Source organism: Lithobates pipiens, unplaced genomic scaffold, assembly GCF_037356315.1.
Source record: "Lithobates pipiens isolate NorthernLeopardFrog02 unplaced genomic scaffold, aLitPip1_a1.2 Scaffold_25, whole genome shotgun sequence".
Classification (NCBI taxonomy): Eukaryota; Metazoa; Chordata; class Amphibia; order Anura; family Ranidae; genus Lithobates; species Lithobates pipiens.
This window is the reverse complement of record NW_027507787.1, coordinates 235,354,816-235,369,427: the sequence shown is the minus strand read 5'-3', so window position 1 is coordinate 235,369,427 and position 14,612 is coordinate 235,354,816. Positions and strand designations below refer to the sequence as shown.

Genomic DNA, 14,612 nt, shown 5'->3' with positions numbered 1-14,612 from the left:
CTTGTGTTTTACCCCAAGATCCAGTTAAACAAATGGAAGCTTGTCTGCCTTCAATCTGGTAACATCTGCCTCTCCTCTTTCAGACAGCATAGAAGATGAGTTTGAACTGTCTACGGTTTGCCATCGTCCGGAAGGGCTTGAACAGCTACAAGAACAATCCAAATTCACCAAAAAAGAACTTCAGGTTCTATACCGAGGCTTTAAAAATGTGAGTAAGTGGATTCAATACAGACCACGGGACAGTTTTGGTTACTGGTAATATTGTATATAGAGACTTGTAAAAGAATACGGAAAATTGTTACCATTCTTACCGTAATTTTCCTTTCCTGGGAGCTCATCATGTCAGCCTACTAAGGGGTCAGAGGGATGCCCGTTCGACAGACACTGGTCATTAATCCCACTTCTGTTGGGTACATACAGCGGGTAAAATAAGTATTAAACACGTCACCATTTTTCTAGGTAAATGTATTTCTAAAGGTGCTATTGACGTACAATTTTCCACTGGAACATTCAGAAGTTTAGAAATCCTTCTATAACCAATGCCATCGGTATGTTTTGCAACAATTAGGTTGCGAATGTATTGCCGACTCTTCAGCCTGAATTTCAGAGCTGTCTGCTGGTATTTCCTGATAGTCCCAGGCAAAGGGAGCCCAGCCCTGGCGCTGAGCAGAGTCTAGCAGCCGCCTGTAGGCGATCTCCAGCTCCCATTCCTGAACGGCCAGAAACTCTATATCTTCCAGTGAATTTCAGAGACGTTCAGTAGCTCTTCTCTGAAATCCATGATTTCGTCCAACCAACACTCCAAATCACTCCCAAAGTTAGGGTCCCCTGTCAGCTTCACATACAACAGCCCCAGGCCGCCGTAGCCAAAGCCTTCCGTTGGGCTGTCATCCGCTATCCAAGGGCTTGCTTGGTGGATACATGCCACCGGAGGGCTCTGTAGCTCTTATCCAGCCGCATCTCTGCCCAGACCGGCCTGCTTAATTCAGCTGTCTGCTCCTTGTGCGTTTTTTCTCCCAAAAACAGCACCCGCAATCCATACTGTGACCAGTACCTTTCCCGGATGTAGGGGAGAACTTTTCCCTGGCGGTCGCTGCTCACAGGCTAGCGTTTCCTTCCAGAGTTCGCAGCGGATAGAATCAAACCATCCCAGCAGGACCTGCTCTGATACTCTGCGCTGTATCTGCATCTATCGCAACTAGACATGTGCAAAAGGAAAAAATTTGTTTAGTTTCGTTTCGTTTTAATTCGTTAATTCATTAATTTCGTTTAGTTATATTTGTTAACTTCCTTAAATTCATTTTCGGATTTCGTTTAGTTTTCTACTGAATTCGAAAAATCGGCCACATTCGAAAATATTTCTACCGGATTCGAACTGATTTTAACATGATTCGACATTATTTCAACCACATTCGAAAATATTTTGTGACCCGAATTTAGGGCCATGTATCTCGGGGTCACTTGGTGCTAGAAACTCCAAATTATATATATGTTGTAGTGCTAGTACTATTGTGTTGCAATGCCAAATTTGGGGGTTCTAGCTATAAGTGACCCCGAGATATGTGGCCCCAAAATCGGGTCGCAAAATGTCGTTCTCTGCTCTAATAACTAATAACATTTTGCGACCCGATTTTGGGGCCACATATCTCGGGGTCACTTATAGCTAGAAACCCCAAATTTGGTATGCAAACACAATAATACTAGCACTATAACATATCCAACATATCCGAAGTGTCTAGCTCCAAGTGACCCCGAGATACATGGCCCTAAAGTCGGGTCACAAAATATTTTCGAATGTGGTTGAAATAATGTCGAATCATGTTGAAATCATTTCGAATGCAGTTGAAATAATTTAGAATCATGTCGAATTCATTTGTTATATTTCTTTCGTATTCGTTGTAATTTGTTATTTTTTTATTCGGACATTCGGATGCATCCGAATGTCCGAAAGATGCAAAATTCGGCCGAATTTCGATTCGTTACGAAACGAATTGCACAAGCCTAATTGCAACCTCCTTCCGAATTCCTCTTCCATGGCGGCTGGTATCTGTACCTCTCCTCTCCTCTCCTGCTATCCGGACCTTGGATCCAGGTGGAAGTTTGGATGTCCCAGACTGCAGGAAACGTCCCACTGCTGCCACCAATTGTGACGAAACGTCCCTACACTCCGCTTGAGTGCTTTCGTCATATACCGCTTCCTCCCATCACACTAACTATTAAATTATAGGTATTGGAATTTCCTTTCAAATTTGCCTGTCAGTGAATGTAACGAATACAAATTTATCTGACGTTACGAATTATCCAAAATAACGAATGCCGTATCTAAACGAATGGAACATAACAAATTAATAATAATAAATAACAATAATAATAATACATTTTTTTAATTATTATTATCTATTATTAATTTATTCCGTTCCATTTGCTTAGTTCATTATTTCGGATAATTTGTAACTTCGGATAAATTTGTGTTGGTTTACGTTCACTAACAGCCAAATTTGAAAGGAAATTCCAAAACCTATAATTTAATAGTTAGTTATTATTAGTTAGTTATTTATTATTTCAAATTTTCAGATTTCGTTCTTTCGAATTTTCAAATTTTCGGATTTTCGAATTTACGAATCATAACGAAAGACCCGAAAAAAATAGGTCTATTGTCTATTGCCTAATCTAACACCATAGGTGTGCACAGCCTATTGCATTAGGGTGTGCACCCCAGATCTCCAACACACGTGTGTGTGTGTGTATATTGTCAGTAGGGTAGTGAACAATGTCAGTAGGTTTGTTTTTTATTAGTATTATTTTATTATCTTTTACGATTTTATTTATTATTTATTTTTATTTTTTTAGGAGCCCTGTTGGGGGGCTTTGGCAAAATATCAGATGTCTAAACAGACCCCTGATGTCTCACTTTGGGCAGTAGCGGGAATCAGCACCAGAAACAGTTATTAGGGTGTGCCTAGGCACACCTGGCACTGTGCGCACGCCTATGTTTAACACATTCCTAACGCATAGGCAATGCAATGTATCTTATGTTCTATTGGTTCTGTTCACATCAAGGCAGCCCTGAAAAAAAAGACATATTGCTTTGGTAGCACTACCCCTGTAGGGGTTGCAGGTGACAAGGTTCCCCACTGCTGCACAGCCAGGCCACTCTCCATTCCTTTTGGGAGGTAGCACAATGTGTTGTGAACTGCATCCTGGAGTACCTCCAACTCCCTTGAAGACACTGATCCCAGTTCTACCACGGCAGGAAATGCTATCCCACCTGACTGCTTCTTCACCAGTCTACCCAACTGACTCTCCCCACCAGTCTATCCAACTGGCTTTCTTCACCAGTCTACCCAACTGACTCTCTTCACCAGTTTACCTGACTGTCTTCACCAGTCTACCCAATTGACTGTCTTCACCAGTCTAGCCAACTGACTCTCTTCACCAGTTTACCTGACTGTCTTCACCAGTCTACCCAATTGACTGTCTTCACCAGTCTACTCAACTGACTCTCTTCACCAGTTTACCTGACTGTCTTCACCAGTCTACCCAATTGACTGTCTTCACCAGTCTACTCAACTGACTCTCTTCACCAGTTTACCTGACTGTCTTCACCAGTCTACCCAATTGACTGTCTTCACCAGTCTACCCAACTGACTCTCTTTGCCAGTCTACCCAACTGACTATCCTCGCAAGTATACCCAAACTGATTCTCTTCACCAGTCTACCCAAACTGATTCTCTTCACCAGTCTACCCAAACTGACTCTCTTCACCAGTCTACCCAACTGACTCTCTTCACCAGTCTACCCAACTGACTCTCTTCACTAGTCTACCCAACTGACTCTTCACCAGTCTACCCAACCGACTCTCTTCACCAGTCTACGTGATTGACTCTCTTTACCACTCTACCCGACTGACTCTCTTGAGATCTCTCAGGGCAAAGTTAGTGAAGATTTAAGCATACCACTAACTGCCAGAGAGACCTGCTAAGTATGGCATTCCCTACCCTTGTAGGTCCCTGCACCATGCTGTAGTACTCACAATGTCCTCCTTACTCCCGCTGCCTCTCAGGAAAGACTGCTTCCAAGCTTCCCCTGTTGTGAGGATCCTCCCAGGCCAGCTCCCGAGCCCTGGCCAGGGTCAGAGCACCCCCCAACCCCCAGACTGGGGGTGGTTCACCTTAAGGACCACCAATAGTCTCCTTAGCACTCCATCTTCCAACTGACTCCCCTGCTGGCATAACTCATTCATATTTAATGGCTCACTTAAACCCCTGCCAGGTGCACCGCCTGGGGATTGGCTAAGCTCCCCTAAATATGCAGAAAAACCCTTCTACCCTCCGCCTTCCAGCTTCTAGAATGTTCTCCAACTTTCCTGAACCAAGGGGAGGCACCAGACAGCTGCCTGCATGAGTCATTCATCCCTGAAATCCAGTAAACCCTGACTCAGATGAAGACTCACAGGGTTTAGACATGAGTCAGAATGTAAATTTCCTGCACTCACACTATTAGCACACTAGAGGGCACTACCCATCTTATGCATTTTTTAAAACCTCTGTTTTTAAACTTGAATTGTTAGATGGAAGTCAATGTGTTTTTGTTGAGCAGGAAGCCACAGGGCATTTTGGGGGTTGGAGGCCTGTCAGGTAGGCTGTATGGGGCCCCCGTCTTTTCTAACAGCAGCTCTGAGTGTTGGTCACTGTTCTCCTTGCTGGAGGCTATGACTTGAGGAAGCAAAGCCCTGCCTCTTCCAAGATGGCCGCTTCCACACAGACTGCAGAGCAAAGCATGGTAAGTCAATAATCGGGAAAAGATTAACGGGGGAGACCACAGGCAATACTGATGACTTGCCATTTGGCACAGCTTCCAGAGTTCCTCTTTATTGTATGGAGGAGGAGGAGGAGAGAGCACAACCTCTCTGCCTCTTTCTTCCTCCAGGGGGTCCAACAACTGCCCCACCAGTCCAGGTGTGATTTTTTTTTTCTCTGTGTGACTTGGAGATCTGGTAGGTTTATCAGGTTAGGGCCGCAGCAGGTATGCAGTTTATAGCTTCTGAATTCACACGTTGCCTCATCAGAGTAGTGACACAAAATAAGTAAGCCAGAGACAGCCAGACAATTAGTATTTTCAAGAAGGTAGCAATGGCAGCCCACATACACTCACCGGCAACTTTATTAGGTCCCTCTTGCTAGTAGCGGGTTGGATCCCTTTTGCCTTCATTCTTCGTGCCATGGATACAGGGTGTTGGAAACGTTCCTCAGAGATTTTGCTCCATAGTGACATGATAACATCACACAGTTGCTGCAGATTTGTCGGCTGCACATCCATGATGCCAATCTCCCGTTCCACCACATCCCAAAGGTGCTCTATTGGATGAGTGTGATGTCAGATGTGGTGAGTGTGGAGGCCTTTGGAGGACAGTGACCTCATTGTCCAGTGGTGAGATGATTGGAGCTTTGTGACATGGGGCATTATCCTGCTGGAAGGAGCCATCAGAAGATGGGGACACTGTAGTCATAAAGGGATGGACATGGTTAGCAACAATACTCAGTTAGGCCGTGGTGTTTAAACCATGCTCAATTGGTACTAAGGGGCCCAAAGTGTGCCAAGAAAATATCCCCCCCACACCATTACACCCCCACCACCAGCCTGAACCGGTGATACCCCATCCCCCACACCATTACACCCCCACCACCAGCCTGAACCGGTGATACAAGGCAGGATGGATCCATGCACCAAATTCTGACCCCACCATCTGAATGTCTCAGCTGAAATAGAGACTCATCAGACCAGGCAAAGTTGTTTCCAATCTTCTATTATCCAATTTTGGTGATCCTGTGCCAATTGTAGGCTCAGCTTACTGCCCTTAGCTGACAGGAGTGGTACCCGGTGTGGTCTTCTTCTGCTGTAGCCCATCTGCTTAAAGGTTGGATGTGTTGTGCATTCAGAGATGGTATTCTGCATACCTTGGGTGTAACAAGTGGTTATTTGAGTTACTGTTGCCTTTCTAACATCTGGAACCAGTCTGCCCATTCTCCTCTGACCTACAAGGCATTTTCCTCCACACAACTGCCTCTCACTGGATATTTTCTCTTTTCCCCACCATTCTCTGTAAACCCGAGAGATGGTTGTGCGTGAAAATCCCAGAAATACTCAGACCAGCCCGTCTGCCACCAACAACCATGCCAACCGTTCAAAGTAAATTCGATCCCCTTTCTTCCCCATTCTGATGCTCGGTTTGAACTTCAGCGAGTCGTCTTCACCGCGTCTAGATGCCACAATGCATTGAGTTGCCGCCATGTGATTGGCTAATTAGTGATTTGTGTTGCCAAGCACTTGAACAGGTGTACAGGTTTCATCGTTAAACATACGGGCTTTCCTTCACACGGTTAGCAGCATTTTTTCCCCTGCCATTGCCCACAGATGGAGAACGGTCGGAGTGTTTGAACGTGAATTATTAAAGTGACTTATAATGACCCCTCTGTCAACTTCTAAGGTTCTCTGTTCCAATTTTTTTTTCCTCTGTCCACTACTGAATTTTAACGAGCACCGAACAAAGCTTAGATTTCAGACCAGCTGATACTGAACACTGACCGAAGGTCCTTCAAATGGCCTACATTTTAATTATATATGGAAGGTGTCTCAACCTCTGATTTATTATTTAGATATAGAATGAGGTCAGATTTTGACTATTTATCTCTCTACTGAATACCGTCATGGAAAATGACAGCTTGGCCGTATAACATTTATATACTATAGGGCCAAAAGCCGCATGGACCTCTCTTCCGAAATTTAGAGTCCTGTTAAAGCAACATCATACAAAGACATGGAAGACAATTGTGCTCCTCCAAACTTCTGGGATGTCAGAAACCATGAAATCAGGCCGAGACAGAAGTAGGCCTCATGCACACGAGACGCAGTTAAACGCGCGTTCAGATGCAGTTGGACAGTTTTTTCAACTGCACCTGAACTCATTCAATGTTATCCTATGTGTCCATGCACACAGTCTCGTTTTTTTCCGTTTATATGCAGTTGCGTTTAATCTCGTTTTTCCAGAAGCAAAAAAATGCGTTCAGAAACAAAAATTTCTGCGTTTCAGACGCAAAACGCGGCTAAACGCGGCTAAACGCGGCTAAACGCGGCACCCGCGTTTAGCCGCGTTTGCGTTTATATGCGTTTTTAAAGGTGACCTTTTTTTTTACATTAAAAATCTCAAAAATGATTGCAAATGATGAAAAACCATTAGAAAAATATTTTAAACAATTGCAATTGCAAGTGGACAATCCACAACTTGTGGCAAGTGACGTGGCAAGTGGACAATCCACAACTTGTGGCAAGTGACATGGCAGGTGGCAAGTGATGTGGCAAGTGGACAATCCACAACTTGTGGCAAGTGACGTGGCAGGTGAAGTGGCAAGTGACGTGGAAAGTGGACAATCCACAACTTGTGGCAGGTGACGTGGCAAGTGACCTGGCAGGTGACGCGGCAAGTGACTTGGCAGGTGACGTGGCAAGTGGAAAATCAACAACTTGTGGCAGGTGACTGGCATGTGACGTGGCAAGTGGACAATCCATAACTTGTGGCAGGTGACGTGGCAAGTGGACAATCCACTTGTGGCAGGGGACGTGGCAAGTGACGTGGCAAGTGGACAATCCACTTGTGGCAGGTGATGTGGCAAGTGACGTGGCGAGTGGACAATCCACAACTTGTGGCAGGTGATGTGGCAAGTGATGTGGCAAGTGGACAATCCACTTGTGGCAGGTGACGTGGCAGGGGACGTGGCAAGGGACGTGGCAAGTGGACAATCCACAACTTGTGGCAGGTGATGTGGCTGGTGACGTGGCAAGTGGACAATCCACATCTTGTGGCAGGTGACGTGGCAGGTGACGTGGAAAGTGGTGTGGCAAGTGGACAATCCACAACTTGTGGCAGGTGATGTGGCTGGTGACGTGGTAAGTGGACAATCCACAACTTGTGGCAGATGGCATGGCAGGTGACGTGGAAAGTGGACAATCCACATCTTGTGGCAAGTGACGTGGCAGGTGATGTGGCAAGTGACGTGGCAAGTGGACAATCCACAACTTGTGGCAGGTGACGTGGCAGGTGATGTGGCAAGTGATGTGGCAGGTGATGTGACAAGTGGACAATCCACATCTTGTGGCAAGTGACGTGGCAAGTGACGTGGCAGGTGACGTGGCAAGTGACATGGCAAGTGGACAATCCACATCTCGTGGCAAGTGACGTGGCAGGTGATGTGGCAAGTGACGTGGCAAGTGGAAAATCCACAACTTGTGGCAGGTGACGTGGCAGGTGATGTGGCAAGTGACGTGGCAGCTGACGTGGCAAGTGACATGGCAAGTGGACAATCCAAAACTTGTGGCAGGTGACGTGGCAGGTGACGTGGCAAGTGATGTGGCAAGTGGACAATCCACAGCTTGTGGCAAGTGACGTGGCAAGTGGACAATCCACAACTTGTGACAGGTGACGTGGCAGGTGACGTGGCAAGTGAACAATCCACAACTTGTGGCAGGTGACGTGGCAAGTGACGTGGCAGGTGATGTGGCAAGTGACGCGGCAAGTAGACAATCCACAACTTGTGGCAGGTGATGTGGCAAGTGACGTGGCAGGTGATGTGGCAAGTCACGTGGCAAGTGGACAATCCACAACTTGTGGCAGGTGATGTGGCTGGTGACGTGGCAAGTGGACAATCCACAGCTTGTGGCAGGTGGCATGGCAGATGACGTGGAAAGTGGACAATCCACATCTCGTGGCAAGTGACGTGGCAGGTGATGTGGCAAGTGACGTGGCAAGTGGACAATCCACAATTTGTGGCAGGTGACGTGGCAGGTGATGTGGCAAGTGGACAATCCCCAACTTGTGGCAAGTGACGTGGCAAGTGGACAATCCACAACTTGTGGCAGGTGCCGTGGCAAGTGACACGGCAAATGCAAGTGTACAACTGCTCTCTATGCTGCTGCTGCTCACTCTGATCAAAATAGCAGAAATAGTTAAAAAAAAATGCTTTGAGAGCTTGGGGAGGGTCTACATGATGTTATCTTTATAAACGCGTTTAAACGCAAACGCGTCTAAACGCGTCTAAACGCGTCTAAACGCGGCAAAACGCGCGTTTCTAAACGCGCGTTTCAGCTTTTTTTAACAGAGGTTTCATCTGCGTCTCGTGTGCATGAGGCCGTAGAGTTAAATCACACTTGTTTAATAATAAAAGTAAAAAAGAACAAAACTTAGTCAAAACATAGCCAAAGTTCAATAACCGGAACGGATAGTCAGCCAAGCCAGAAGTCAGGGATCAATGTAGTGGAACAGCAAGCAGGATCTGGAGCCAGAAGGGATGTCAGCAAAGCAAGTCTTTAAACTGAAACGCAGGAGATAGTCTCTGTGATGTTGACCAAGAGATCCTCTGGGCTGAATGGCTTAAATAGGCAGGACTGAGGGGCAGGATATCATCAACAGCTGAGTAACTGTGGAGAGATAGGAGCTGGCAATTAGCCGCCAGCTTAGAGAAGGAAGGGCTGAGCCCAGCCTTGACATGGGACATGGGAACAGTTTGCTGAAGGCCCGTTTCTGTTCCATAAAGACATGATTTGATGCAGTGGCATAACTAGAACCTTCAGGGCCCCAGAGAAAGAAACAATAAAGGGCCTCCCCTGACCCTCCAGCCTCTGAGCTCGGTGGCGAAATGCCAGGGCCCGGTTGCAAGTGCAACCTTTGTGACTCTGGTAGTTCTGCCACTGGTGTCAGTAGTTTTTTTACATTAAATTTTTTACTATTATTTAAAAAACAACTTTATAATATTTTGTGAACCTATTTGCGGGGGCTTTGGTGAGATATTAGGGGTCTAAACAGACCTCTGATGTTCCACCTTTGAGACAGAGAATGGAGATTGAGGACATTCTTCTTCTCTGCAGCCTCAGCTGCACAGAATGAATGGACAGGGATGGCTCTGTACAGAGATTCCCCTTCATTCACAAACTGAAACATAGTAAACACAGTTTACTATGTTTCGGTTATGAATGGACAGAGGCAGTGATCGGTACCAATCACTAACTATCCATTCGGAAAAGGATGGGGCTGGTAAATGTCACATTACCCAGTCTTTTCTCCGCTCCCCATCCTGACAGCATCCCCCGCATCAGCCGTTGGGAAAGGGAATAGCTGGGGGGGGGGGGGGTGAGGGAAGGCCAGGAGAGAGAAGGTAGGGGCGGCGGGGTGGGCAGGGGGGTGTTTTGTGAAGCACTGATTATAGCCAGATGCTCTAATAGGCTTCAAGATAGGGTGGGCTCGGGGTGCAAAGCATTGCGTCCGGAGTCCACCCAGAGGTGTTGCAACAGCGAATGAATATTCACTGTTGCAACACTGATCCTCCTCCCGGCCAGATACCCGTCACCCGATTGGCTGAAAGGACAGGCACTCCTATTGGATGCCTAGGAGGAGGGGAGGAGACACACGGTGAAAGCAAGGAGGAGAAGAGCCACTGGCCGATGCCTGGATGCCCGATCCCCGAGGCTGCCTGGTGCCCCGATCCCCACCGCTCCTCGGATGCCCGATTGCCGCTTCTGCTTTTTGCCCCGATCCCGCCGTTCCTCGAATGCCCGTCTATGCCCGATCCCCCGCTGCCTGGTGCCCCGTTCCATCCCTTCCTTGGATGCCGATCCCCCTGCTGTCTGGTGCCTCATTTCCGCAGATCCTAGGATGCCCGTTCCTCAAATGCCCGTCTATGCCCGATCCCCCGCTGCCTGGTGCCCCGTTCCTTCCACTCCTCGGATGACTGATCCCCACCGCTGATTGGTGCCACGATCCCCACCACTCCTCAGATGGCTGCCAATGCCCGATCCCCCCACTGCCTGGTGCCCCATTCCCGCCGCTCCTTGGATACCGATCCCCTCACTGCCAGGTGCCCCATTTCCGCCGTTCCTCAGATGCCCGACCCCCCCCCCCCCCGCGCTGCCTGGTACCCCGATCTCCACCACTCCTCTGATGGCCACCAATGCCCGATCCTCCCACTGCCTGGTGCCCCATTCCATCCCTTCCTTGGATGCCGATCCCCCTGCTGTCTGGTGCCTCATTTCCGCAGATCCTAGGATGCCCGATCCTCCCCCCCCCCCCCGCTGCCTGGTGCCCCGACACCCCCACCACTCCTCGGATAGCCACTGATGCCCGATACCCCCACTGCCTGGTGCCCCGTTTCCGCCACTCCTGGGATGCCCGATCCCCTCCATTGCTTGGTTCCCCAATCCCCGCCACTCCTCGGATGGCCACCGATGACCGCTGCCTAGATAACTATCACTGACTCTGTGCATTCAGAACTGAAGCGCAGTAAACTGTGTTTGCTATGCTTTGGTTCGTAAATGAATGGGAAGCCTCTGCCCTCAATCTCCTGTCTTAAAGGTGAAACATCAAATGTCTGTTTAGACCCCTGATATCGCACCAAAGCGCCCCCCCCCCCCCCAAATGGCTCCTAAAAAATAAAAAATACATTTGTAAAAGATAATTACATAAATAAAATGGTAAAAAATAATAAAAAATAAAATAACAAAAAAACTATAGCAACCAGTGGTGAGGCTACCAGGGTCGAATTTGCAAAGCTTCCACCACCGGGCTCAGATGGAAGGGCTTTGGCCCGGGGGTCTGGGGGGCCTTTTATGGTTTCTTGCACCAGGGCCCTGAAGATTCTACTTACACCTCGGTGTCTTGCCCATGCACAGGTGGAGATTTGTTGCCTCCTTTCATATTCCATGTGGCCATATTGTTGGGCGATTTCTCAGGGGTGTGGCATCTTCTGGGGGTAGGTACATGCTGTCTCGGCGACACAGAATAAAAGGAAACGGTTACATCAAAGAATACGTTTGTTCTAAGGACCGCGCAGTGCGGGGCGGCTGGGAAAGGATCTGTGTCTGTTAAACTGTTCAATATGCAACATTTAGATACAACGTTCAGATATTCTAATTTCTTGTCACAGGAATGTCCCAGTGGCATCGTCAATGAAGATAACTTCAAACAAATCTACTCCCAGTTCTTTCCACAGGGAGGTAAGATGTACTCGTCATTATTAAGATTTATCATTATCATTGTGAGTAATGATTATTACACCGGTGACAAACCCAGACAATTCAGACTGAGTGCATGATGATAAAAATACATGAGCGGGGTGAAGAGGACATCCGCAGTGAGACCTGCATTCAGCAGATCCCGATTTATAGATAGATGAAGAAAATCTTAACACTTTCTGTAACATTAGAGCAAGGAGGGTGTGCCAGGTGTGCCTGAGCACACCCCAATTAGTCTGTGTGGTGCCGAATCCCCCTACTGCCCATGCTGCAGAAGGATGTCCTGTGTGGCTCTCTGCAGCAGCTGAAAGTCTGTTTTTTCTCCCTCCTGACAGCTTTCAGCTGCTGCAGAGAGAGACACAGGCACAGGGCATTGTTCCTGTAATTACTTCCACCGCTCCGATCCCCCTCCTTGTTCTGCCTGCTTCTGATCCCCTCTGTCACTATTTTATTATTTTATTTTACTAATTTTCAAAATTATTTTTTTACAATTTTTTTTTTTACGGGACCGGGAGGGGGCGGGTAGCACCCCCTCCCGGTCCCATAAAAAAAAAAAAACATTTGTAAAAAATGTATTTTGAAAGTTTGTAAAATAAAAGAATTAAAAAAAAAGTAAACATTTATAAAACATTATTAAAAAAATATGTTTAAAAATTGTTAAAAAAAACTTTAAAAAAGGGTTTATTCACACGGGTTCTCTGTTATGTTTGTGTCCGCTAATAATTATTTTAGTGTATTTTTTTATATATTCAGGGGGGGCCCTGCCAGGTAGGCTGTACCAGGGGCCCCATGATTTCTAATAGCAGCCCTGGTTGTATGTGATGGACAGCTTCACCGTCCAATGGGGAGGCTTAAGAGGCAGGAAAAGTCAAGAATTGAGTATAACTCCGAATTTACTAATTAGTAAAAGCTGAACTCCGGACACAAATAATTTAATTTAAATAAATTCCTCAATAGCTACAAATAATATAAATCTACTTTATGTACACTGAATGCCTTTAAAAACCCAGATATAACCTTCTGAAAGTAGCAGTTATGTCATCATTGTGCGCTACATTGCCTGTGCAGAAAGATGGGGAGCAGGCTCCACCCACCACAGACTGCCTGCAGAAAACTACAGGAGGGGGCGGAGACAAGACCGGTCCCCCTGCACAAGGAGAGGGGGCAGTAGTGAGCGGTCTTTATTACAGGAAGTCTCACACTGGATGACTGCACAGATCTGGGAGGAAATACACAAAGCATCCCATAGGGGCTGTTCACATGCTGTCATTACTACCCTCTCTGAAAAGCAGTGTGCATTGGATCGCTTATCAGAGGTGTTTCACAGGCAATGAAGAAGTGATATGTTGCTTCCTCACTACCTGCTTTAACCTTCAAAAACGCCGACCCACCGCATGCATTGCAAGCAGGTGCAGGGCATTGGGTGGTGCAGCCCCATTCACTTGAACGGCAGCATTGCCTGCCAAATGCAATTGGAGTTTAATTGTTGCTGTGGCTGCAAAGCATCGCGGCCTGCAGCATGTGTACAGCCCCCAGCGGCTGCATGATGTCTGTGTTTCGGGGGGAGGACAGTTAAACTACGGCTCAACCATCTGCTTTTAACCCCCCACCTGCGTGAACAAGCCCTAAAGGGTGTATTTATATAGAAAGATTAAAAAAAAACATAAAATTTGTATATAAATGTAAGATGAGGGTTGGCAACCCGTCGATTACAATCTACCGGTGGACCGCAGGCAGGTGACAGGTAGATCACGATCTTGTCCCTGCCTCGCCAATCCCCAACTGGCAGAGCTGCGCAGCAAAGTGGAAGCTTGCCATAGCTAATCCGAGCAGGCAAGGGCATTCCCCGCCCCTGCCAGCCTATGACAGCTGCAGGATAGCTTGGTGGGTTCAAGCTCTTGTGCGAGTTCTCCCCCTCCTGGCCCCCCCCCCCAGTGGTGTGCATTCCTGACCCCCCCCTGTACTTTGTCTCCCTGACCCCCCTTTACTGTGCCTTTCTGACCCCCCCCCCCCCCGTGGTGTGCATTCCTGACCCCCCCCTGTACTTTGTCTCCCTGACCCCCCTTTACTGTGCCTTTCTGACCCCCCCCCCCCAGTGGTGTGCATTTCTGACTCCTCCTGTACCGTGTCTCCCTGACCCCCCGTACTGTGCCTTTCTGACCCCCCCTTCCTAGTGGTGTGCATTCCTCAACCCCCCCCCCCCTGTACCGTGTCTCCATGACCTCCCTGTACTGTGCCTTTCTGATCCCCCCAAGTGGTGTGCATTCCTGACCCCCCCGTCCGTGTCTCCCTGACCCCCCCTGTACTGTGCCTTTCTGACCCCCCCCAGTGGTGTGCATTCCTGACCCCCCGTACCATGTCTCCCTGACCCCCCTTTGGTGTGCATCCCCCCTCTCTAGTGGTGTGCATGCCTCACCCCCCCCCCCCCCCGTACCGTGTCTCCCTGACCTCCCTGTACTGTGCCTTTCTGCCCCCCCAGTGGTGTGCATTCCTGACCCCCCCCCCTGTACTGTGCCTTTCTGACCCCCCCTCCCTAGTGGTGTGCATTCCTCAAC

General features: G+C 47.9%; 1 protein-coding gene across 4 annotated transcripts in view; it reads left to right on the top strand.

The window, feature by feature from the left end:
- KCNIP2 (potassium voltage-gated channel interacting protein 2) overlaps positions 1–14,612 on the top strand; it is a 564,205-nt gene that overhangs the window by 529,168 nt on the left and 20,425 nt on the right. For all 4 annotated transcript variants that reach the window (XM_077455685.1, XM_077455683.1, XM_077455682.1 and 1 more), the window contains 2 exons: positions 84–208; positions 11,970–12,039. In XM_077455685.1, coding sequence (XP_077311811.1) covers positions 84–208; positions 11,970–12,039 — 195 coding nt within the window. The remainder of the gene's footprint in view (positions 1–83; positions 209–11,969; positions 12,040–14,612) is intronic.